The sequence below is a fragment of the Sus scrofa genome, chromosome 11 (assembly GCF_054392235.1).
Source record: "Sus scrofa isolate SSC_HxYL_T2T_F1_AM1 chromosome 11, Sscrofa_HxYL_maternal_Yorkshire_Landrace_v2.0, whole genome shotgun sequence".
NCBI lineage: Eukaryota > Metazoa > Chordata > Mammalia > Artiodactyla > Suidae > Sus > Sus scrofa.
The window spans coordinates 84,553,036-84,576,935 of record NC_139393.1 but is presented as its reverse complement, the minus strand read 5'-3'; the positions used below and the strand labels follow the sequence as shown (position 1 = coordinate 84,576,935).

The 23,900-nt window shown below is 51.9% G+C and overlaps 1 protein-coding gene and 1 long non-coding RNA gene across 2 annotated transcripts in view; one reads left to right on the top strand and one right to left on the bottom strand.

Moving 5' to 3' along the window:
- ANKRD10 (ankyrin repeat domain 10) overlaps nt 1-15,664 on the top strand; it is a 32,696-nt gene extending 17,032 nt beyond the window's left edge. Inside the window, 3 exon segments of the mRNA NM_001244616.1 lie at nt 1,242-1,477; nt 10,742-10,837; nt 14,130-15,664. Of these exon segments, the coding sequence (NP_001231545.1) occupies nt 1,242-1,477; nt 10,742-10,837; nt 14,130-14,605 (808 nt within the window). The 3' untranslated portion in view covers nt 14,606-15,664.
- Nucleotides 14,721-21,392, bottom strand: LOC146398735 (uncharacterized). The gene is made up of 2 exons (XR_014819966.1): nt 18,848-21,392; nt 14,721-16,220 (listed from the first exon to the last, which is right to left on the bottom strand). It is a non-coding gene; the product is annotated as an uncharacterized LOC146398735 (long non-coding RNA).
- Between the last annotated feature and the right edge of the window lie 2,508 nt (nt 21,393-23,900).

The following is a 23,900-nucleotide window of genomic DNA, read 5'->3' as shown; positions in this document are numbered from 1 at the left end:
CAGCCTCTGAGTATGACGCCTGGAAATGCAGGTGGAGGGCGTCTGTCCCTGATTGTGTAGCTTTCTCTCGGAAATCCTTCTGTTCGTGAGCCTTAACCCAGGAAGCAAACATCCGGGGTTGCGCATTGTTCTCAAGGACAGGGGAGGCCTGTGTGGTCCCAGCGGTGCCGCTGGCAGAGCCAGCTGAGAGGTGAGGGCTGTCTTGGCCCTTCGGTGCTTCTCCAGTTTCGGTGTGTCAGCCTGCAGCTAACAGGCTGGTTGGCTTTTTGCAGATTTAGTTCACTGCAGATTTTGCAGTGTATTTTCGTGTCTTCCAGGGAAGCCTCAGTTGCTTTTGTTCCTCCGTTTTTATTGTTTCCTAATTAAGGTCATGATTTCAGCTGCTTCTGTCCTGTGCGTCGTATTCGGGTATGTCCTTCGTGTTCTGCCACCACTTCCTGATTTAATCTGAGCTTAGCTAATGCAGAGGACATCAGACCTCTCTTGTCTGTGGTGTCAGCCTGTGGGATGAGGTTGATTCTCTTTGGTGGTGGGACTCTTGGCCTGTGGGGTGAGTTCTAGGTCAGTGTTGGAAGGCTTTCCACAGGATCCATGTGCTCCGGTGCTCCTGAATGTCAGAACCTGAGCCTGCACGTTTTCCCGAGCAAGGCCACACGCAAAACACTCAACTTTTCAGATCTCCAGTCTGGTGAGAAATTATTTCACTAGTTTCAGGACACCCTTCTAAACTTCCACTTAGAGTGTCGCATGTTAGCGCAAATTCTGGCTTGTCTCTGAGCCGGCTGCCTTTGTTTTTAGGAAGCCAGTTGTTAATGAATATGCCATGGACAATGCATTACATGTTGTTTGTTATGATTTTACTCAAGCTTAAGGAATGGATTATTAAAATTAAGTGCAGATAATATAGAATTCAGTTTCAGGTTAAGTCTGAAGTTAGCGTAAATTTACATTCTTCAGACTAACATAAAAAATGATTTTGAGAAGTTAAATAGGAAAATGCCTTTTTAAAAGTTTAGTATATTGATTTTTAAATTACTTTCTCCCAAATCTTGCCTAGTAATCAAATGTGCATAAAAGAGAAGTTAGTTTCAGAGCAGGGACGAGTAACCTTTCTGTAATGAAGACTTGTGTAAATCTGTATGCTCTTTCGTGTCACCTGCAGATAGTTAGTCAGTTCGGCAGGAGCAGAGCCCAGGTGAAAACGCTAACGGGGTGTAATTCAGTGTTTTTGTGTTGTACAGCCTGAGAAATGCCAGTGGCCTGACGGCGGCAGACATTGCTCAAACCCAGGGTTTCCAAGAGTGTACCCAGTTTCTCTTGAACCTCCAGAACTGTCGTCTGAACCGTTTCTATAGCAATGGCACCTTAAACGGGGGCCATCCGGGTGTATTTCCCAACCACGTTAGTGTGGGAACAAATCGCAAGAGATGCCTGGAAGATCCGGAGCCCTTTGGAGTGAAGAAAGCTAGAACCGCAGGTGAGACATTTTGGGTGGGCACCAGCAGGCTCGTTTCCTTCCTTTTAACGTGTTTTCTTTTTTGCGGCTGAAAGCGCCTTCGTCAGGACTCCTTCACGTAAGGGGCACTGTGCCTGGAGGACTCTGGTGCAGTGACGGAGGCGTTTTTCCCGTGGGGCCACCCGGAAGATTGGCCGTTTAACCCGGGGGGAGGATGGGAGAGCGCAGTTGACGGCTCACACGTGAATGTGTGTCTCTGACTTTGCGCACACCCAGGTTTACTGGCCTTGAAGGAGCGTTTTCATTTGTTGTACCTGTTTGAAATATAACTATTAAAAAAAATCTGCCCCGTGCCTGATTTTTTTTTTTCCTGTGAATCTTCCTGGGCTTATAACTCTTGTTGGTCTGATAGTAAATCGTAAGTTCGCACCTGGGAAGGTAGACGTTGGCCCTTGTGCTGTGCGGTGGCCTCAGCTGGAGGGCACACCCCGGAGGGTAGCCTGTGTGTCACAGCAGGGCCTGGTGTGCGCTTTGACTCGACCTACGTTGCTACGGTAAGTTATTGTAGTTTTAAGTATTTTTCCACTTTTTGGTCTTCAGATAATTTCAGGGTTTGCAAATAAATCAGCAGAGTCGGCTGGTCCCTCTGCTTTTGTTTTGGCCTCAGCGCAGCACGTGGAAGTTCCCGGGCCATCCATCCATCTCACCCGAGCTGCTGCAGTAACACCACCAGATCCTTAACGCGCTGGGCCGCAAGAGGACTCCTAGTCACTCTCTAAAGTTGGAAAAAAATCTCCCTTTCATACACAGAAAAAAGTTAAGTATATAATCAGAAGACAGATTAATAGCTTAGAGGAATATTGAGCAAACGTGACGCCCTTCACAGGTGATGAGGAAAGTAACCCCGCTGCGCTTAGGTGCTCAGGTGAGATTTGCCAAAGGACAAATTCAAGGTCTACCTTTGGCTTAAAATAAAATCAGCTAGACCCTGTAGTCAGAAAAACCTGAGCGGCCAGTGGTGGCTGACTTGCAGTTTGCTGTGTGTCAGCTTAGTCTTCCTTCCAGTGCTGTGCCTTTTTAATGCAGCCAGAGGGTATCCAAACAAAAACGTTTTCCCTACGGAGTCAATAAAATTGTATCATTTGCTTCACACCTTTTAAAATGCTGGTCACTGTAAAAGCCTGGATGATGGGACTTTTCAGTAGGAGGAATGTATGAACTTTAATGGCTTCTAAAATGCACAACCTTTGTGAGTTGTGGACCGACTGGTTTCTAGGGAGATGTTATAAGAATCATATTCTCAATGTGAACGTGTGTCTGTAAACTTCAGAACGTGCTCCTTGTTTTGTTGAACGCCTGGATGCTATTCTGGAATGGTCCTGTTTGCTTCACTGAGCCTTCGTGCAAGAATTCCACGTGTGTCCACGTCGTGTTAGTTTGTGGGGAAAGTCTTAGTGTTTTTTTTTTAAGGTGTCACTTAACTTTTAAAAAGACTCAGATGTACCTGAAGAATTTTAAATGAGTGTCTTCAGGTTTTAAGGTCGGTTAAATTGGCCAGCATCTCGTTACTAGAGCATCTGGAAGAGCCTTTCCAAGGGTTCCTGAAACTTTAGGACTCCGTGACTGGGCAGAACCAGGCAGGTTTCGGGGGCTTTTTGCTTCCTCCAGACAAGCATTCCTCTTGTGACCGGGTCAGAGGCTCTGGTTTTGTGCGGTGACCTTCCTGTTCACTCTCCCCAGCTGCCCGGCCCTGCCGCCCCGCTCCACTCCGCTCCTGGATGCCCGTAGAGAAGAAGATGGGGGTGGAGCCTGGCCTCTTCATTTGCAGAAAAGGATCACGCACCCGGGGCTTGTTTGAGTTTGCAGATAAGGATCTCAAACCCAGGGGCGAGGGTGGCGAGATGCTGGCCTGGCAGCCGACACACCTGACGTCCTGACACACCTGAAATCCCAGCTGCTCCCAGGGCCCTCACTGTCTCCCCTCCCCGGAGAAAGTGCTAGTGCTGAGGTTCGGCCCTCCCACCGCCCGTCTTCGGGCATCCGCGTGTGCAAAGGCATGTGCCTGTCAGGTGCCTTCTCCCCGTGCCTGCACACTTCTCCCCGTGCGGAAAGATTTCCCTTTTTCCTTTCCTGTAACACACACCACTGCGAGTGGCTGGGGCAGCAGTTCTTAGTCAGTAGCTGGATAGTTTACGTTCTTTGGGTGCAGGGGGGCGGGGGGGTGTACATTGCTTTAGTTCATTTTCACTTTAGTTTCTGGCATCTTGTTTTGATTTGCTATGTAAATGTATGAGCTTAAGGCTTTGCTCATTTGAATTACTCATTTTGTAGATAAGGTTTTAGTTCTCATGGCAGAGTTTAAAAAAAATATTTCCCCCCTTGTATAACGTATGCATATAAAAGTTTTTTTTTAATGTAAAAGTAGAGAAATTTTAAATCTTTTTTTTTTCACCTTTTTAAAATAGGTGCCTGGAAAAAATATTCTGGCCACATAAAAATGCATAGCCTGAACCTGAACTTAGTCTAGTTTGTCTTCCCAGAATTTAATGTTACACATATTGGTGATTTTAGTGTGGGTTATATATGCACAAAAGCAGTTCTCCTGTGCAGCAGAAATTGATACAACTTTGTACATCAGCTATAAGGGTGAAAAATCATTCTGGAAGGTTTTCTGGCTTAGCTAACTTAAAGGTGGATGTGTCCTATAAAATTGACTCAAACTTTTTAAACGTTGTAGTGTGAAAATTATCTGCTCTTCTCCATAGAGTAGTATTTCTCTGCTCTTAATGTTTTCAGTCAAGATAACTGGAGTGGTTTTTTCCCTTGGAAGCCATACGGATGTGAAAACTTGGGGCAGTGATCATTTGTATGGCTCAAAGAAACTCCTTTGGAAGCAAGTTGTATGACGTTCATACTTTAAAATGCCTTTGGAGTTCCCTTCTTGGCTCAGCGGTTAACCAACCCAACTAGGATCCATGAGGATGTGGGTTCGATCCCTGGCTTCGCTCAGGGGGTTAAGGATCTGGCGTTGCCATGAGCTGGGTGTAGGTCGCAAACATGGCTCAGAGCCCACGTTGCTGTGGGGTAGGCTGGGCAGCTACAGCTCCAATTCAACCCCTAGCCTGGGAACCTCCGTGTGCCACGGGTGCGGTCCTAAGGTCACAATAAAATAAAATTAAAATGCCTTGGATGCAGTCATTGACATCAGCATCTAACACAGACCTGAGAGACATGGCCGTGGCCTCTGAGGGCAAAACAAAATCCAAGGCTCTTGGTGTGGCTGATACTGATGAAAAGTACCCGGGGTAGTGTTTTCCCCGGGATGGGATTTTGTCCGTGTGGGACGGCGCGAGGAAGTATCAGTGTATAACTAGGATTGGGCGGAGGGTGGCTTCCCTCCCCACCTACCAACCATTTGCTCAGCATGGAACAGCAGGTGGCCCTCGAGCCTTCGGCTGCAGCTGCTCAGTAAGATTTTCACTTGGCATCTTGGCATCCTGGTGATTGGGAGCAGCACCTGAGACGGTTCCTCACGGATGCATTCCTTGAAAGCTTGTCCAAATCATTACTGGTCCAGGGTAGAAAAGAATTCCAGGCCCATCCTTGAGAAACTTTTCAGTTTCTAATCTTTCATTGTTTTGGCTACATCACCCGTCTTGACGGGGGAGGCAGCGTGAGTACAGACCAGTAAGTTGCAGTTCTTTGGGTTGACAGTTGCTATTGGTAGGCGGTGGTGAGACCAGATCTTGGAAGCTCAGTTGACGTCACTGTATATTTTTTATCAAATAGGTAAATTATGGATCTTAGCATCTCATCTATCACATTAGGTGGTTAATACAAAAACACCTTTTGGGAACAGTATCTACGTTATGACTTAGCTTAAAACGAGCAGTAAGAAGTTGCTCGGCACACTTTCCCCAGGATGAACTTGAAGACTCTATTTCCTGGTTTTAATCTTAATTACTCATGTTCACCAGGCTTTAAAAAGACCAGGAGAGAGGGGGGGTGGATGTGACTTAATGAGCTTGGTGAGTGGTACATGTTAGCTGATTACTCACACCCTTAGGTGAGAGGAATTGCATCCGTAATGTAGTTCCTTTTAGTTCAGTTCCATGTGTGTTACGTTTACAGAAGACTTGAACTTTGGGTGTGTCCCTAGTGTTCTCGGACTTGCGGTAAATGGTTAACATTTGCTTTTCAAAAAAAAAAAATTTGACCAGAGAGAACATTCCTAATTGTGTTCTAATAATAAGTGATTGTTTTGTTTTAATCCCTCAAGATACAGCATTTTGTCCGTATAATCGGGATGAACTGCACTTGAGAACCAAGTGATTGTCTTGTAGTCTTGAGTCCAGCAAACCTCCTGCACCTGGTTCGGCGTCTGCGCTGGGTGGTGGGTGCAGCGGGAGTCGCTAGGGCTGGGCCCTAGCACGCTCTGTTCCAGGCACTCTGTCTCAGAAGCACCTTCCCTTCCACGTCCTTTAAACAAAAGCCCAGATCCCTCCCTGGTGTTTTCCACAGGTGTCCCTGCTCCTCCGTGTCCTTGGCATCTTCACTGACCTGCTCTCTTGAATCTCCCCAGCCACTGGCCTGCGCGGCTGAGGCCTTGGCAGGAAGGAGTCCCTCGCAAGGTCGCTGTGGTGGGAAGGTTGTGGCTTTAACAGGACCTCCAGTCATCTGGGTAAAATGCTCTGTGGTAGCAGAGAGCAGCTCCAGTTCATGATGGAGGGAATCCCCCAAGGAGACCCCTCCCCCGTCCCCTTTCGCAGGGACAGCGTTTCCCTGGTGATCAGAGTCCCAGGTCAGCAGGAAGGCCAAGGGGTGTGAGGTGTCGTCCTTGGTTGTGGGTCGGCACTGAGGCCCTCCCGCACTGGCCCCTTAAGGAGGCCCAGGGGAAGAGAGCCCACCCGTCCGTCTCAGGAGCCCAGGCTTCCCTCGGATCCACTGTGTGAAAGTCCTTGGCAGGGATCACACATCAGATGATGTTTACTGCATGGGTCTTACTAGGAAGTGACACCTGTTAGCTCGCCAAAGCTCCCTACCGTATGGCGCTGTGTGGGTTCTTTTTCCCCATTAAGAGATTTCTCTGCCTGCAAAGCTAGAATAAGCCTGATGAGGCAGCTTCCATAAGCTCCAGGTATCTTTGTAATTGTGCCCGGCACTTAAAACCCTGTGTGTGTGTACGAGTCCTGCCTTTCTGTGGGCAGGGCAGGCTCATGCTCCACAGTTGACCCCTTGGTGGCACAGTTTCTGTAAAGCTGCAGACCTCTGCCAGAGGCAAAGGAAGGCCCTTCTGGCGGTTTCAAGCTTGATCAGAAATAGTTTATTTTTAGAGTCTCAGAACCAACTAGGGGCTTTATTCATTTCTCAAGTTTTAAGTGAAATTTCGTGTGCAGATTTCTGTGTGGTCCGGGCACTTTCCCGAATGAAGCCTCTTCCCTGGTCCCCCAAGGTTGGGCATGGGGGGGCTTCTTGGGCCGTGGCCACACCTGGCCGGCACTCCTCCTGTGGGGAGGGAGAGCTGGGAGGGCTTCCTCTGAGCCAATCCTAGATGATTTTGTCGCAAATATGCACTGACAGGTCCTGGAGTCTTGCCTCATCAGCCCATACCTGCTTGGCGGCCAGAGTGAAAGGCAAGACGTGTACAAGTGTCCAGTAATTCTCTCTTCAGCTGGGACAGGGAGGAAGGGAAAGAGCTGCTTTTCTAAAACAAATGGAATCAAGATGGGTGATTTTAGAAGAAAAATGTTCTGGAATGTCTACAAGCCACCTTCTCAGGTGCAATGTGGAATATTTAAACAGTTCCTTGGCGATGGCAGTAGGTGTGTGAGACAGACACCGCAGGTGCACGATCTGTGGTGACAGGAAAAGAATTCAAGTCCAGACCCTCTGTCCTTAGGATTCGAGAAGCCAGTTCTCACTTGTGGCTTGTGGTGCGGTCTTCAGGGCGTCCGGTTACACGCTCAGTGTCCCCATCCAGCTGTCTGAGCCCTTTTCCAGGTGCTGGGAGGAGTGACATGAAGGCGTCCGTGTCAGGTGCGTTGCTCAAGCAAGGCTGTGGGCAGCTGGGTCTGCCGCCAGGTGGTTGGATGCCCTGGCAGGCAGGTCCTCTGGGAGCTGCGCTGCCAAGACTGCAGGGAAAACCTGCAGAGAGCGCGGTTAAACTCCAGGCTGTCTGCCCTAGCGCCTGCCTCCCCGTTAAGGTTTCTCGACTCAAATCTGAAAGCCTTTGGTCTGTTCATTTTTACCTTGTGTTGGTGAGGAACTGTATAAACAAAAGACACATCTAAAAATGTTTAAAATAAAACAATTTTTGAATGTAAAAAGGGACATATCTACAAGGAAGCGCATCCAAGTTGAGCCCCTAGTGCCCCAGGTCCTGGGTAAGGGATCACTCTGTCCTTAGAGTGGTATTGAGCCTTTCCCTTTGTTTTAAACGTCCCCAAAGGCTCTGCCACCAGCTCTTCGGGCCCCCTAGCGGCGGGTCCACCCTCATGTCCAGCTTCATTTTGGAGCTGGTCTCATCTGAGGTGGTGAGTTATTTTTAGTCGTCGTTGCTTTCTGTGTGTGTGCCCTTTGCGGCTAGAGCCTGGACTTCACTCATTGATGAAACGCTGCTGGGCACGGCTGGAGGGAGCCAGGAGACAAAGTCCCTGCTTTTATGAAGCCAGTTTTGTTGGGTTTGGGGGGAGGAGGGAGGGCATCATGGTTTGGCATGGTTTTGTTTTGTTTTCTTTTCTTTTTAGGGCCACACCTGCGGCATATGGAGATTCCCAGGCTAGGAGTCGAATTGGAGCTGTAGCCGACGGCCTACACCAGAGCCACAGCAACTTGGGATCTGAGCTGCATCTGCAACTACACCACAGCTCATGGCAACACCAGATCCTTAACCCCCTGAGCGAGGCCAGAGATTGAACCTGCAACCTCATGGTTCCTATAGTCTCATTCATTAACCACTGAGCCACAATGGGAACTCCATGGCACCTTTTTAAAAACTTGCTCTTCAGGGGTCTGAAATTGCAGCTCTAACCTGAATATCACTCTCCCCAAAGAACACTGGCCCTCAGTTCCAAACCAAAACCAGGCATCGAGAGCATGGATGCATAGAGCTCTCTGTGCTTGCAGCCCCAGGGCTGTCTTTTCTGTCGAGAGTTTGTGGCTTTGCCCCAAGAAGCTCCCCTGGTTCTCAGTGCACCGATTTAGCCCCTCTGGTGCCGCGGGGCAGGAGGAAGGAGGCGTGGCCCGTGCGGCCTTGGGCCTGGCTGAGAGGGCTTATCAGCGGGTTCCTGGGCCCTCCCTCCCTCCCCCTTTTCAAAGGCGGCCTCTTGACCCCTGCCTTCTCGGAAGTGCCTTCTTTCGTGGTGAGGATGGGGCCTCACCTGTCCCTGATTTGGGGCCTGTGGAGGATGAAGAGAAACGTCGCCAGAGACCGACGTCCTTAGATTGTTGCCTCCGGTTTAAAGCGTCCCTGTTGGGGGGTGTCTTGGGCCTCATACCTGTGCACGTCTGGTCTTTCTCGGACACACAGATCACTCCTCTGTTTCTTCCACATACTAATCATTGAGAATACGAGTTTCTCTTTTATTAAGACTTTTTCCTTTAAAACTGTTTCAACAGTTTGCGGAGTACTCTAGAACCAATATTCACGTTCCAGTGTTGAAAATGACTCATGTGCCGCTGATTGGAAGCCATCGAAGCTGCAAAGCTCAGTTGTTTATCTGAGTAAAGAACCAGAAGTGGGAGTTCCCATCGTGGCGCAGCAGAAAAGAGTCCGACTAGGAACCATGAGGTTGCGCGTTTGATCCCTGGCCTCGCTCAGTGGGTTAAGGATCCAGCGTTGCCTGAGCTGTGGCGTAGGTTGCAGACGCGGCTAAGATCTGGTGTTGGCCGTGGCTGTGGTGTAGGACGGCGGCTACAGCTCTGATTAGACCTCTAGCCTGGGAACCTCCATATGCCGTGGGAGTGGCCCTAGAAAAAAACCAGAACCAGAAGTACATGCAAAGGCATAGGGCTGTCAGGATGTTCAGAATGGGAGAGAAAGGAAGCTACTGAGGCAGTGGGGGGTGAGCTGTAGTCCAGCCGAACAGTGGATCGTTACTCAGCTTTCAAGATTTTTTGAATTTAGTTGATGGGATGCATTCATTAACCATGAATAAAAAGCAGGGCATGGAAGTGACTTTTTCAGGACCACTTTTATTAAAAACACATGCTTGTTAATACTAGAACCTCCATATGCCGCGGGTGTGGCCCTAAAAGAAGAGAAAGAAAAAAAGGACTAGAGAGCCACACGCTGCATGGGAGTGACTGCTGCTGACGGGTTGCCCTGGGGTTTGCAAGAGATGTTTCTGTAGTGTGACCTCACGAGGGGGAGAGGCCAGGTGTGCCCGAGATGCTCTCCGGGGTACGGAGAGGGTGCCCACCTTCAGCGCGAAATGTCTTGGAACCCAGCCGACTGGAGCGTGTTCCCAGTCTTGTCGCATCCTGGCGCACGGGCCGGAGCCACGTTCGGGCGGTGTTGGACAAGCCTGACCTGATCTTGGCTTTTACTTTCTGTCAGTGAAATAAGTGAATTTTTTTTAATTTGAGGATTATTTTAGAGGTTTTTATGTTCAAGAATTGTCGTTTTTTAATGAAAAACAACTTTGAGGGCATAACTACAGTGTCTTGAATCTTAAAAAGTACTTGGAGTTCCCGTCGTGGCGCAGTGGTTAACGAATCCGACTAGGAACCATGAGGTTGCAGGTTCCATCCCTGACCTCGCTCAGTGGGTTAAGGACCCGGCATTGCCGTGAGCTGTGGTGTAGGTCGCAGAGGCGGCTCAGATCCTGCGTTGCTGTGGCTGTGGTGTAGGCTGGTGGCTACAGCGCCAATTGGACCCCTAGCCTGGGAACCTCCATGTGCCGTGGGAGCAGCCTCAGAAAAGGCAAAAAGACCCCCCCCCCCCAAAAAAAGTGCTTAGAGTGAATTGAACCTTAAAAAGTATTTAGAAATGTTTGGGTTGTATAACTGTTGTCCAGATAACAGCCTTAAATGAAAATTTGTGTCAACAAGCGAGTCTAGAGCAGGAGTTTGAAATGCATGACCTTTCATCGGAACGAAGTAAATGACTTTTTACTGTGGGAGGGTGTCTCGGGGGTGTGCCGAGTTCCTCAGTCATCGGTAGATGATGAAGTTGTTTGGCTCTTGTGGAGCATGCAGTGCTCGGACACCAAGGCATGAGAAGCATTTGTCTGAATGTCTCTGCTAGGTGCGGGGAACCTGAAATTGCCTCTGTTTTCTGTGCAGCTCAAAGCTCGGATGACTCCATGCCGCTCCTGAACGGCGAGGTAGAAGACGAGGCTGACAAGATGCACGTGGATAGAGAGTTTGCCGTCCTAACAGGTGGGAGTGGACCGTGTCCTGTTGGCCGCAACCCTGGTCCAATGGTCGAAGACACCAAACAGCAGGAGGGTGGTTCCGTTGGACCAAAAGAAATAGAGATTTATACTGTGTCAGCAATGCAGACCCCCTGTCGTTGCAAAAACCAGTATGCGTGTTATTTCTGACAGGAGTTCTCTCAAACAGGTTTTGCACTTTGCCCAGCGTTCTAAAGAATGTTATGCTGTGATTTGCGTATCTTGGACAAGTTTGTAGCACAAGGATAAGTGGGTTTGGTGCATCTTACAGATATGAAAGATATAAGTGCAATCTTCTTCTTTTGATTTGAAGCTTTTGCTTAATGTGCCTTGTGTAATAAGATTTCCCATTTTTCATTTTCTGACATAGGACCTTGGGGGGGAAATATCCTGGACAGACATCTATTGCTGGTCACTTCCAAGCGATAAACAGCAAAAAAGAATGGCTGGCTGTAAACTCTGAGACCTAGTAGGTGTGGCTTTGACGTGTGACCAGCCAGGCCTTTGGCTCGGTGCTCTCAGCTGCCTTGGGCTGTACGACGACACTCACTCCAAGTTGACTAAAGTGCCATGCGCCGTGTCGCACAAGATGCAGTTTTAGTATCTTGAGATTTTTAGATATGAAGGTAGTTGTTAGTCATTTTCAGTTTTTAGAAAGTAAGGGCTCCGTTTCTTTTAATATTTAAAGATTTATCCATTTCGCTAATGCTTTTTCCTACCGCTCTTATTTAGGGAATCATGGCCACATTTTAGCCATTCTCTTAATGTGTTAATATATTTGGAAATAGATACTGGTTTTCCTAAAGTTTTATTATTATGTCTGTATCCTAAATTCTTCACTGGGGATAAAAGATCATGTATTTTGTTTCCCAGACATCCATGAAAAAAAATCATTTCTGTTCACTAAAATGAAAATGTGTACATCTTTCTAGAAGCCACAGAATATGGATAGGTGAAGTCACCATTTTGCCAAATAATTAAATGAAATGGGTAGATTTGCAGGGAAATTCTGATTGGATAATACATTTAAAGACCCTGCTAAAGATAAATAACAAAACTCAAAGCCAGCTTTTTTAAAAATGGCATCGCTGCCTGCTTTTGAAAAGAAGTAATCACTCTTTCATCTTCCAACATTAATTCCCTGGGTTTTAGGTAAAATTTAGTGCCATGCTTGAACCTAATATTAAAAAGGCCATTCTTTATTAAAGCCCAGCTCATCCCATATAACCGGTGCCACGTAAGCTTCCCCGTATGTTCCATCATTTCACTTGTAACACCCTCTGACTGCGTGCACACAGTGAAGACGCTGGAGGTTCCTTGCAGTCACTGGGCGAGGGGAGAGCGAGGCCGCGTCCAGGCAGGTAGATGGGGACGGGGTCAAAGGCGGCATCGGAGACAGTCGCGGGGTGCGGCCCCGTCTCTGGGATGTCTGTTTTGTGCTCACTTTTACTAGATGTCCACAGTGATAGGAGGTTACACCTGCCTTGATGGTGAGATTGCATAGTGGAACTCACGCTAACTGGGCACCGGACAGCGGTGGTAAATACACACACACACACACACACACACAGTGAGCGTCAAACAACAAAGTCTAGTGAACTCGAGCTTCTGAGGCCCAGTCAGCGCGCGCGCACACACACACACACACACACACACACACACACACACACACAGAGAGTGAGCGTCAAACGACAAAGTCTAGTGCACCGAGCTTCTGGGGCCCAGTCAACTGAAAATGCAGTTTCTCTCCTTGCTGGCTCGTTCTCTTTGTTACTGTCAGGGTCACCATCCTGCTCACGGGTTTGTCACCCAGGAAAAGTTACTTTTGAAAAAAATCATACAAGGTATTCCCCTGGGAACAACTTGTTTTTACTTTTACCTCATGTTTAGTCCTTGAAGTGCTTGTTCTCTAGCCTTGAGTTTAACCAAATAGAAGGGCTGTCCTTTAATTTGAAAAGAATCCAAGATCCTCTGAAGAATTGACAGCAGCTCTTAAACGGTGTCACTTAAACTGCCAGAAAATTGATGAGTCGTGGAGTGTTTAGAAGATGGTTTTGTTCGCTGAACACGCAATGATTTTTGTTAGCAGGAAGATTAGCAGGACGCGCAGAAACCTGTGTCCGAGTGCAGGTCCAGGGTGTAGACAAGGCGGCGTGCAGGCCCTCCAGGCGAAGGGTCACGCTGCGTGGGTGTCTCAGGGCCACGGGGACAGACACAGCTGTGTCCTCACTCCCGAGGTGGAGAATCACACCTTACTCTAATGGGGCAGCACGCTGGGGTAAAACTTGACGTTACGCAGCAAGTCGTGATTTTAGAGCACTCTCTGTACCCTTCTGTGAATTCCTGTGGACGTGGATATTAGTCCTCGGATTTCCTTACGCACAAGCGTACCTTGCAGCTGCCTGGTCCCGTGTGCCCAGACGTCTTGTGAGGACGCTTTTTCTCATAAGACATCCTGCTCTAGTGGATGTTGATATATGCAGATTAAACTGTCCGCGGTTTTCCAACCTAAGTGGTTTTTGGACGTGGAGCCTGGGATGTCACAGTCACTGTAATTGCTGAAGGCAGAAAGAACTCTCCAGAACTGTGCTCTCGGCCCAAGACTGGATGCTCGCGATCCTTGGGCTCACGGTTTTTCCTGTGGTCGCCATTCCCCGCCCTCTGCCAGTGCTGCCACGCGGCGTTGCCCAGCGGGACGGTGTGGTCTGAGCGTGGCCAGGGAACCGGCGCTGTCCTGCCCGAGTCCTCCCTGACTCCTGGGAGGCACTCTGAGGAGCCCCTGGGGCCCTCCTGGCTCCCCTCGCCGGCCCAGAGCTTCCTTTATTCACAGGCTTCATCAGCTGCCTTTCTTGTTTTCATTTCTCAGAAGCTGGAGGCATTTTTTGGTTTTATTTGAACCCTTTGGGGGAACCCTTGCATTTGGTTCTCATGGACTTTTTCACGGGTGGTGATTTTAAAACTGCCCTCCAGGAGTAGTCTTAAACCGAGAGCGGGTACGGTGCCGTTGGAATTGTCCATGCAGTACGTGTCAGCTGAAATTTTTTCACATGACGCCCCAGCGCTCACGAAATTTATAAATGTCTCCTCTCTTACTAGGCAAATGCTGCTGTTGTGTTTATTTGTGAATCTACTCAGGCACCACGTTTTGCCTTGCAAAAGAAACTGGTTTGTTTAAAGAAAAGAAAGTAAATCCTTTAAAATGGTGGCAGCAACGCAGCGTTTATACCCTCCCCTCCCCCAGTTCTGAATTCTGGTGACAGGTGTATTTCTTGATGCAGATGTGAAAAGCAGTAGCTCCGTATCGAGCACATTGACAAATGGAGGTGTCCGCAATGGCCATTTGGACTTCCCCTCCACGACACAGCTCAGTGGGACGGAGAGCAGGAGTGACCAGTGCTTAGCAGGACCTGGTGGCATTGGCAGTGGATTAGCTCCAGCACCGCCTTTCCCAAGTAGCCAGGGTTCTCTCTGTGTTCACGGGACCGAAGAGCCAGCAAAGAGCTCGGGCGTGAACCCCGAGATGTGCGGGTCCCTGCACCTGAACGGGAGCCCGAGCAGCTGCGTGGCCAGCAGGCCTTCCTGGGCGGAGGACCTCGGGGAGAACCTGCGCTACGGCCACTACCACGGCTTCGGGGACACGGCCGAGAGCCTCCCCGAGCTGAGCAGCGTGGTCGAGCACTCCAGCTCCGTGAAGGTGGAGCAGGGGTACGACAGTGCCGTCCTGGGCACCATGCACCTCTTCCACGGCTCCTAGGGCCCGGGCCGCCTCCCGGGACGCAGCAGTCCTGCCGCCGAGCCGGTCCAAGTCCGAACACTAAGCAGCGGTGCCCTGCAGGGTCGCCAGGCCCTGCGCTGTGCTGACACTTGAGCCCCGCCCTGGCCCTTCTCTCTCGGGAGCCCGGGCGGGGGGCCTCTTTCAGGGTGCCCTTGGGACCTCATCTCTCCCCTGCCAGCCTCGATGAGTCTGTCGAATACTGTCACCATGAAGGACCACGCTTCCTTTCGTCAAATTAAATTACATCGGATCAGGATAAATTGGAGACGGTCCACGAGGTGCCTGGAAGTTCACCCTTTTGCTCGCGGGCATCCTCTTGAAGAGCTTTGCGTTTCCGCTCCTGTAGGGATTTGACAGACGACAGCTCTGTCCCTGTGCCAGGTACAGCCTCACAGAGGTGTCCTGCAGTGGCCTCTCGGGCGAAAGGAGCGGTCCTCCTCCCCAGTCTTCTCGTGGGAACTTTGCGCCCTGCCCGGTGCTGACGTCTTGTAGACGCACAGTGCGTGCCCCTGCCGCCCTGGAGTTCCTGCGAGCACCTGCAGCCTGGCACGGACTTCCGGCGGGTGTGTTTTTATTCCGCCTTTCCTACCCGGTCTCCAGGATTTTTACCACAGACAACGGTTTCCTTTCTATGTAGTGGAAGTTACTCTTTGTAGGGACTGTCAGGTCAAGATATTTAACAGGCTCTTTTGACTTACATTTTCTTTTTTCCTTGTTTTGTTTTTTGGGGTTTTCTGCTTTAAAACATATACCACTATACCTATATATATACATATATCCAGTTAACTGAGGGAATTTTGCAACTCTCTTAATAAAAAGCTGCATTAAGTTCATGGTTTTATAGAAATTAGCTTTTGTTTAGGCAACTAGTGGTTACACTGTGCAGATATTGTCATGAATTTTTACTTTTCTGATTTTTGTAATAAAAACTGGTGACGGTAGAGGAAATGGCGGTGACATACCCGTGTTCTCAGCGTGTCACTAACGTCTGTTTTTAAACTGTCCTTTTCAAACTGAATAAAAAACTCACACTGGGTTTCTTTCTGGGTGTGCCTTCTTTCCTTGGGGGGGGGCGGGGGGTGTCCGTGGGAAGAACAGGAAGCGGGTCGGCTTTACTGTTGCCTCTCACTTTGCGTCTGCGACGTGGCTCACCCTTCCAGGCCTCCGGTCGCCCCTGCACCACTTCCCGTGCGCGTGGTCTGGTTTTACAGACACCCTGTCCCCGTGGTAGGCACGTGGGGGATAAGTCACTGCCAGCTAACAGTATTGTCCGTGTGTGCTTATCTTCATCAAAGACCACAAGCATCGTTTCCTAAACTTCTTTGGGCCGGCACCTGTTGATAACTATAAAAGCCTTTTCAGCACACAAATGACCATTGATAAATGACCATAGAATAGCCATTCTCGCACGCTCAAGTACATTCTTTAAAAACTCCCATTGCTTTTCGTACATATGGAAAATCCTACTAGACCAAATGAAGAGGAAGCACAAGCCTCTGGGAGTGTCACGAAAATCACTCTGTGCCAAGAACAGAAGTCAGAACGTCTGCCGGGTCACCGCTGCTTTATAGTGCCACTCCCGAACCCAGCTGACCTCGGAACCCTGATAGCAGCCCCTTGTTCCCTGCGTGTACTGTTTTTTCTTATTTTTATTTATTTATTTGTGCCTTTTTAGGGCTGCACCCAGAGTATATGGAGGTTCCCAGGCTAGGGGTCGAATCGGAGCTGCAGCTGCCGGCCTACATCACAGCCACAGCAACACCAGATCCCCAACCCACTGAGCAAGTCCAGGGATCAAACCTGCGACCTGCACGGACTATTTTTTGCCATTCCTTGGGCTGCTCCCGGGCCATAGGGAGGTTCCCAGGCTAGGGGTCGAATCGGAGCTGTAGCCACCGGCCTACGCCAGAGCCATAGCAACTCGGGATCCGAGCCATGTCTGCGACCTACACCACAGCTCACAGCAATGCCGGATCCCCAACCCACTGAGCAAGGCCAGGGATCAAACCCACAACCTCATGGCTCCTAGTCAGATTCATTAACCACTGAGCCACGACGGGAACTCCATGGACTATTTTTTAAAAGCATCTCAGAGACTTCATGGTGAGTGAGTATTTGCTGGCAAACATTAAGTGAGTCTCTGAAATACACCAAAGGTCAGAACATTTGGTCATTTGTGGAATCGGACAGTATGACTGCTCCTTGGGGGTAAGAACATGGGACAGAGTCTATGCCTGAGCAGCATCTACACTTCAGCGTGATTGAAACATTGTGGCTCCATGTCACCAGCGTGCGCTGCTTAGAAGCTCCGACGGGAACTGTTTGCTGGGATTCTGTCTTTCCTGGAACGTGCTTCAGTGTAATCGGGAGGGCAGGCCAAGCGGGCAAAACTCAAACAGGATCAGGGCTGAGAAGCCATCAGCACCGCTACATTAGTCTGTCCTCGTATGCGTTTGGGGAAGGGTTTTTTTTTTTTTTTTTTTTAGGGCCACATTCAAGGCTTTTGGAAGTTCCCAGGTAGGGGTCGAATTGGAGCTGTAGCTGCCGGCCTACACCTCAGCTCATGGCAATGCCGGATCCTTAACCCACTGAGCGAGGCCAGGGATGGAACCCACAACCTCGTGGGTATTAATCAGGTACGTTACCACTGAGCCAGGACAGGAACTCTTGTTGTATTTTTAGATGGGTACACGTGAGGCACGTGGAAGTTCTCGGCATGGGGATTGAATCCGAGCCGCAGCTGTGACAGTGCTGGCTCCTTTAACCACTGCAGCAGGCTGGGGTCGAACCCGTGCCTTTGCAGTGATTGAGCCACTGCAGTCAGATTTTTATCTCACTGCACCATGGCGGGACTCCAGGCCCACTCATTTTGTAAGATTTTTTTTTGGGGGGGGGAATGGAATTGTCGAGACGGTGATTTTGGTGGAAGTTGCAGATGGCTGTGATGGTAAGCCAGCCTGTGGGTGCTCGTACGTGCTTCCGAGGTGATGGCTGATTCTTCCTTTCTCAGACACCCGTCACAGAGTGCCTCACAGCCCCCTGGTTGCTGTTTGCCGTTGAAAATTAAGTGACACAGGTGATGTGTATGTCCCGAATGTTTAAGTCCTGCAAAGGGGCTGGGAGCCCTCCTCCCTCCCCACTCCAAAGGCTCCGCTGTCTGATGAGGGTGCTCGCAGCCGAGTCTCAGAAGAGGCCTCCCACAAAGCAGCCAAAAACCGGCGCAGAGACGGCGAACGAGATGAGAGGAAAACTAGCATTTCATAGGAGGTCAGGGACCAGGTGGAGCCAAGCGTCATTCTGCTTCAAGGACAAGACCTGCTGTCGGGGGCAGCGAGCGGGCGTCGCTCCCCAGAAAGCCTTGGGGAAACGCCATCGCTCTGTGTACCCCAAGTTCCCACCTCGGCCCGGTCTGCCTTTGATGGCCTCACTCCATCCCGAGGACCTCAGGCATCAGTCCTGGAAACCACCCCTGGTAGAGCTGGCTCCTTGACTGTGTGTGCGTTTTTAAAGTTGGAATGGGGTATTTAAAATAGTAATGGCTGTTTGTTAAACCGGAGAAGGAGCAGTCTGTTCACCTGGAAAGAGGCAGCTCATGGAAAAGAAGTTAGAAATAAAAAATAAATTAAAGAAGTTAGGTGTACACTAAAAAAGAATTTAAAATGAGTCAGAAAAGAAGTTAGAAATAAAAAATAAATTAAAGAAGTTAGGAGTACACTAAAAAAGAATTTAAAATGAGTCGAGCCGCGAGATTTGCTCAAGTTCCTTGTGGGTCACCCAGCAGCTGCCCCCCAGGCCCCACAGCCTCCTTTTAGTCTCTGAGTGGAAAGCTCAGAAACTTCCCCCTGAGACTGCTGTGTGGGATGCGACAGAACGTGTCTCTGCACAAGTCAGGAGTGCACCCTCAAAGCCATAGGACACCTCAGTTGATGGATCCGTATAATGATTAAGGATTTACAATCAAAGCAACTTGGTCCAGTGCCTGTCAGCCTTGATCAAAATAAGATCTGGCTGGAGTTCCCGTCGTGGCGCAGTGGAAATGAACCCGACTAGGAACCATGAAGTTGCGGGTTCGATCCCTGGCCTTCCTTAGTGGATTGATTAATAAGGATCCAGTGTTGCCATGAGCTGTGGTGTGGGTCACAGACGCACCTCGGATCTGGCGTTACTGTGGCTGTGGTGTAGGCCGGCAGCCAGCTCCGATTGGACCCCTAGCCTGGGAACCTCCATGTGCTGCAGGTGCAGCCCTGAAAAGACCAAAAAGCTAAATAATCAAATAAATAAGGTCAGGTAGCAGTGGAGCCCAGCACAAGAACGGCCTCGTGCACAGGAACGTTTCCTTAAAACCAGTATTTTTTATGGGATGAGACATTTTCAACTGAACTTAAACAAAAGCGTGACTAATTTTAAGTCAGTTTCAGTGCAAGAAGGTCTCAGTTACGCTCTTCATAAGCTTGTGGATCATCTGAGTTTTTTTCTGTGACTTGTGTCCTCTGTCCAGATTTCTACTGGAATCTCTTCTTTCTTTGTCTTTTTTAGGGCCGCACTAGTTCATGGCAGTGTCACCAGATCCTTGACCCACTGAGCAAGGCCAGGGATTGAACCTGCATCCTCGTGGATGCTGGTCGGATTCATTTTCCGCTGGGCCACGATGGGAACTCCTCTGGTGTCTTTAAACTACAGAAGATTTTTTGTCAAATTTGTCCTCCTCTTCAGTGGTTTCTGATCTTAATTTTTTTTTTTTTTCTTTTTTGGCCACGTCCACAGCATGTGGAAGTTCCTTGGCAAGGGGTCAAACCCTCACCACAGCGGTGACCCAAGCCACTGGAGCGACAGTGCCAGGTCCTTGACCCACTGCACCACAAGGGAACTCCGGTTCCCACCTTTAACGATTTCAGTATTTCCTCATTTACGATCATACCAACTGCTGGTTTGGGGGAGAGTCTTGTGTTATATTCTTTAAGCTCTCCTCTGGTTCTGTTCACACCAAGCTCGTGATTAGGAGGTCTGATAAAAATCACGATTCTCCGTCTCCTCTCGAGTACGTGGAGGGCGATGACTTGTGTCGATGAGTCTCGGGGGGGGGGGCAGACCCCACCCCCACGTTCTGGAATAAAACCCTCTTGACCACAGGGTGTGTGTCCCTATTATGTCCAAGCCTTCGGTCTGCTCCTGATGGACTTGGTGTGTTTGCTTCTGTCCTGGGGAAGGACTGTCTCATGTGTCTGGGGGGGCCTTTGTTAGGTTGTTTGCGAAGGTTTTATGAAGTGATGAGTACTCTATTCTCCTCTGTTCTAGGACGGTCTGTGTATCTGGTCAAATGAGTCGTCGGGCTTTGGCAGCTTTTCACCTTTTTTTTGGTGAGGCTTGGCCAGGCCTGTTAACAGGCTTATGTGGTGCTGAGGCTCTCTGTCCAGCTCACGCTCACTCCGTGGGTGACTTTTTCCACAAGGTCATTCATTTCATCCGTATTTTCAAATGTACTGACAAAAAGTTGGGCAGATTGTTTTACAGTTTCATCTCCTGCGTCTCTGCCATCACGTCTCTGTTCTCATTCCTAAATGGGAGTGTGTCTGTTCCCTCCCAGTTTTCCTAAAGGTCAGGCTTGCCACGAACGTGTCTTTCCTAAATATGTTTTTAAATAAGCAGCTTTTGGAATTTTTGGAATTTTCATTAGTTCAGGGGGATTTTATCACCATTAGTTTTATCACTCTTGATTTAATCCTTCTTATTCTTTTTTAACTATTTTTCTGGTTTCTTACAATGAATATGCTTAAATTGTTCTTTTCAAACTAAAAGTAATTGTGGGTAAAACTATAAAACTTCCTCTGATTATGACTTCAACTTGATCCTAAAGGTTTTAAGATGAAATATATTCACTCTAAGAGTTTCTGTATAACTAGTCACTTATAAGGTATTTATTTTTGATCTGGAAATTGTTTTTTAAAGTGTTGACATTAATTAACATTAAGAAGTGGCTTCTTAGTGTTAATTTCCAGGTCAGTGTGGTCTGTAAGACCTCTCCTCTTCACAATTTATGAAAAACTCCTTTGGTGTTAAGAAGCTGGGAAATTGCCATTTCATTAAACAGTATCACACACACCCACTCACTCGCTGATTCTTATATGAATCCTGAGTGTCTCTGCATTTCCTTCTTGACTGCTCCAGTTCCGAGAGGGGGTGTTTCTGGGATTGAGATTTTACTGATTTTCCCTGGATTCTTGGTGGTTTTGCCTGATGCATGTGGTGTGGTGATTTGACCGTTTGCTTTTTTAAATGGAAACGCAGCCTGTTGCCCAGCGGGGCCTGGTGCTGCATCCCTCCGTCCCAGCCCCCTCTCACTGCCCTGGAGGTGGCCCCACAGGCTCTGCACCGGCCTGGGTGGGCCTTGGGGAGGGGCCCCCCTGCCTTGACCCCCAGCTCCCTCCCTGTGGGTTTGCCTCAGTTTGCCTCCTGCCACTGACCCTCTCCTGGGTCCCAGTGACCCGCCCTCCCCCACTCTTTTGAAACTTGGATGAGGAGTTCCCGTTGTGGCTCAGCGGTTAATGAGTCCGACTAGGAACCCTGAGGTTGCGGGTTCGATCCCTGGCCTTGCTCAGTGGGTTAAGGATCCAGCGTTGCCTGAGCTGTGGTGTAGGTCGCAGACGCCGCTGGGATCCCACATTGGTGTGGCTGTGGCGTAGGCCAACGGCTGTACCTCTGATTAGACCCCCAGCCTGGGACCCTCCATATGCCGCGGGTGCAGCCCTAGAAAAAAAAAAAAAAGAAACTTGGATGAGAAAACAGTCCCGTGGTCAGCAGCCACCAAGCGTCCCGTCCGGTGCCCGAGATGCGGCCCCACTGGTAAACAGCCCTGCCGCTGAGCCCGCGTCCAGCTGTCCGAATCCCGGCGCCATCTGTGCCCTCGTCTCTCTCCTCGGGCCTCAGATTCCACTGCCTGCTCGTCTGTTGCTCTGCACTCGCCTGATCTCTTATTTCTTTACTCCTTTTTGGACTGTCTCATACAAATAAGACAGTTCAGCTTCAGTCTCTGGTCTGCGTGACCGGGAGGCTGCACAGGGGTGCTCCTGGGTGACGTCTGTCTTGACCAGGACGATGGCGCCGCAGGTGTGTCCCCAGTGACGGTTCTCAGGCCCTACGGCGACGCTGCCCTCTGCATGTGCCCTGACCCGGACCCAAGAGGGTGCAGGGCCTCTGGGACGCTGACACCGCCAGTCCCGGCAGCCAAAGCCCCGTCCTTCCCAGGGTGGAACTGTCCCCTCCCCAGGAGAGGTCCAGACAGCGCCTGGGGACGTCCTCACTTAGTCGCCTGGTCCAGGGCTCCTGGCGCGAAGACTCCCGCTGGGCTGCGCCCGCCTCCCGCCCCCGGCCGGCGGCAGGTGGCCAAGCACCCGGAAGCCTGCCCGGCAGTGGCAGCGCCCCCGACAGGGTCCCCGCGGGGCCCGGGGGGACAGGTGCTGCGGAGGCAGCGTCCCGGCTCCGTCCTGAGGGCCGCCCCCCCAGCGGCGCGCGGAGTCCGCGGGCTGCGGGCGCGGGAGGCGGCGGCTTCGCTGACCTCCATCCCCGCAGGGCGCCCGCCTTCAGGCGCCGAGGGCCCGTGACTCTCCGCTGCCCGCCGAGGGGGCTCCCAGGCCCGGCCGGGGGCGGCGGGCGCGGGGAGGGCGCGGCGGGGGACGGGGCCCCGAGCCGCCGGCAGGGACGGGGCCCGCGGGGGGCGGGCGCGCCGGGCCTGGGTCTCCCCGCCGTGAGGTGCGCGGCCCGGGAACACCCGGGACTGCTGGTCGCTCCCGCCTCCAGGGCCCGCCCGGTTCCAGGCCCGCGGCCGCAGCGCGGGTGCCTGCGAGGGGGCGGCCTCCCGGGGGCGCGTCGCCCGCCGCCTCCGTCCGGGCCCGGGTGCCCTTGGTCAGAACGCGGGACTGCGGCCTCCCCTCCTCCGGCGCCGCTCCGCCGTCTAACGAGACTCGGCTTCCACGGACCGGCGGCCCCGCGGCCCGGGCCCTCGGGGGCACAGCCCCGCCCGAGCCCGGCGCCGGGAGACGCCGCCCCGACGGCGGCCGAGCGGGAGCGGCGGAGGCGCGGCTCCCGGGGGGAGGGGCGGGCGGCTGCGGGGACGCGACGCCCGGGAAGCGCCGTCGCGCGGAGGCGCCGGAGCAGCGCTGAGGCGGTGAGGGAGCGCGAGGCGGCGGAGGGAGGCGGCGCGGCGGGCGGCGGCGGGGACGCGGGCGGGACGGCCCCGGGGGGGAGGGCGGCGCCCTTGGCACCGACGCCGCGGGGGGACCGCGGGCGCAGGACCCGGGCGCCGGGCACAGGGACGGCGGCCCCGCCGGGCCCCGGTGATGAGGGAGAGCGGACAGAAGCGGGCCGGTCACCCGCTGGCGGCGGGAACCTGTTCCCGAGCGGAGACGCGCGGCGGCGGGGAGAACGCGAGCGGTTCCGGGAGGAGCGGGCGCCGTCGTGGCGCCGTCGGAGCTCAGCCGAATCAGCAGAACTCAGTGGGAGAGCAGCCTGCTGCCCGCGGTCACCGCACGGCGGGCGGAGCGGTTTAGCCAAAGGCAGCCTTTCAGACACGCTCAGGTCCCCGGCCCTCGGGAGGGACCCCGGGGGGACGTGAGGGGACGGGTCACCGTCCCTCGGGAGGGTCCTCAGGTGTGACGTGAGGGGACGGGTCCCCGGCCCTCGGGAGGGACCCCGGGGGGACGTGAGGAGACGGGTCACTGTCCCTCGGGAGGGACCCCGGGGGGACGTGTGGGGACGGGTCACTGTCCCTCAGTATGACATGTGTAGACGGGTCGGGTCACCGTCCCTCGGGAGGGTCCCCGGGGGGACGTGAGGGGACGGGTCACCGTCCCTCGGGAGGGACCCCGGGGGGACGTGAGGAGACGGGTCACCGTCCCTCGGGAGGGACCCCGGGGGGACGTGTGGGGACGGGTCACTGTCCCTCAGTATGACATGTGTAGACGGGTCGGGTCACCGTCCCTCGGGAGGGTCCCCGGGGGGACGTGAGGGGACGGGTCACCGTCCCTCGGGAGGGACCCCGGGGGGACGTGAGGGGACGGGTCACCGTCCCTCGGGAGGGACCCCGGGGGGACGTGTGGGGACGGGTCACTGTCCCTCAGTATGACATGTGTAGACGGGTCGGGTCACCGTCCCTCGGGAGGGACCCCGGGGGGACGTGAGGGGACGGGTCACCGTCCCTCGGGAGGGTCCTCAGGTGTGACGTGAGGAGACGCGTCGCCGTCCCTCGGGAGGGACCCCGGGTGTGATGTGTGTAGACGGG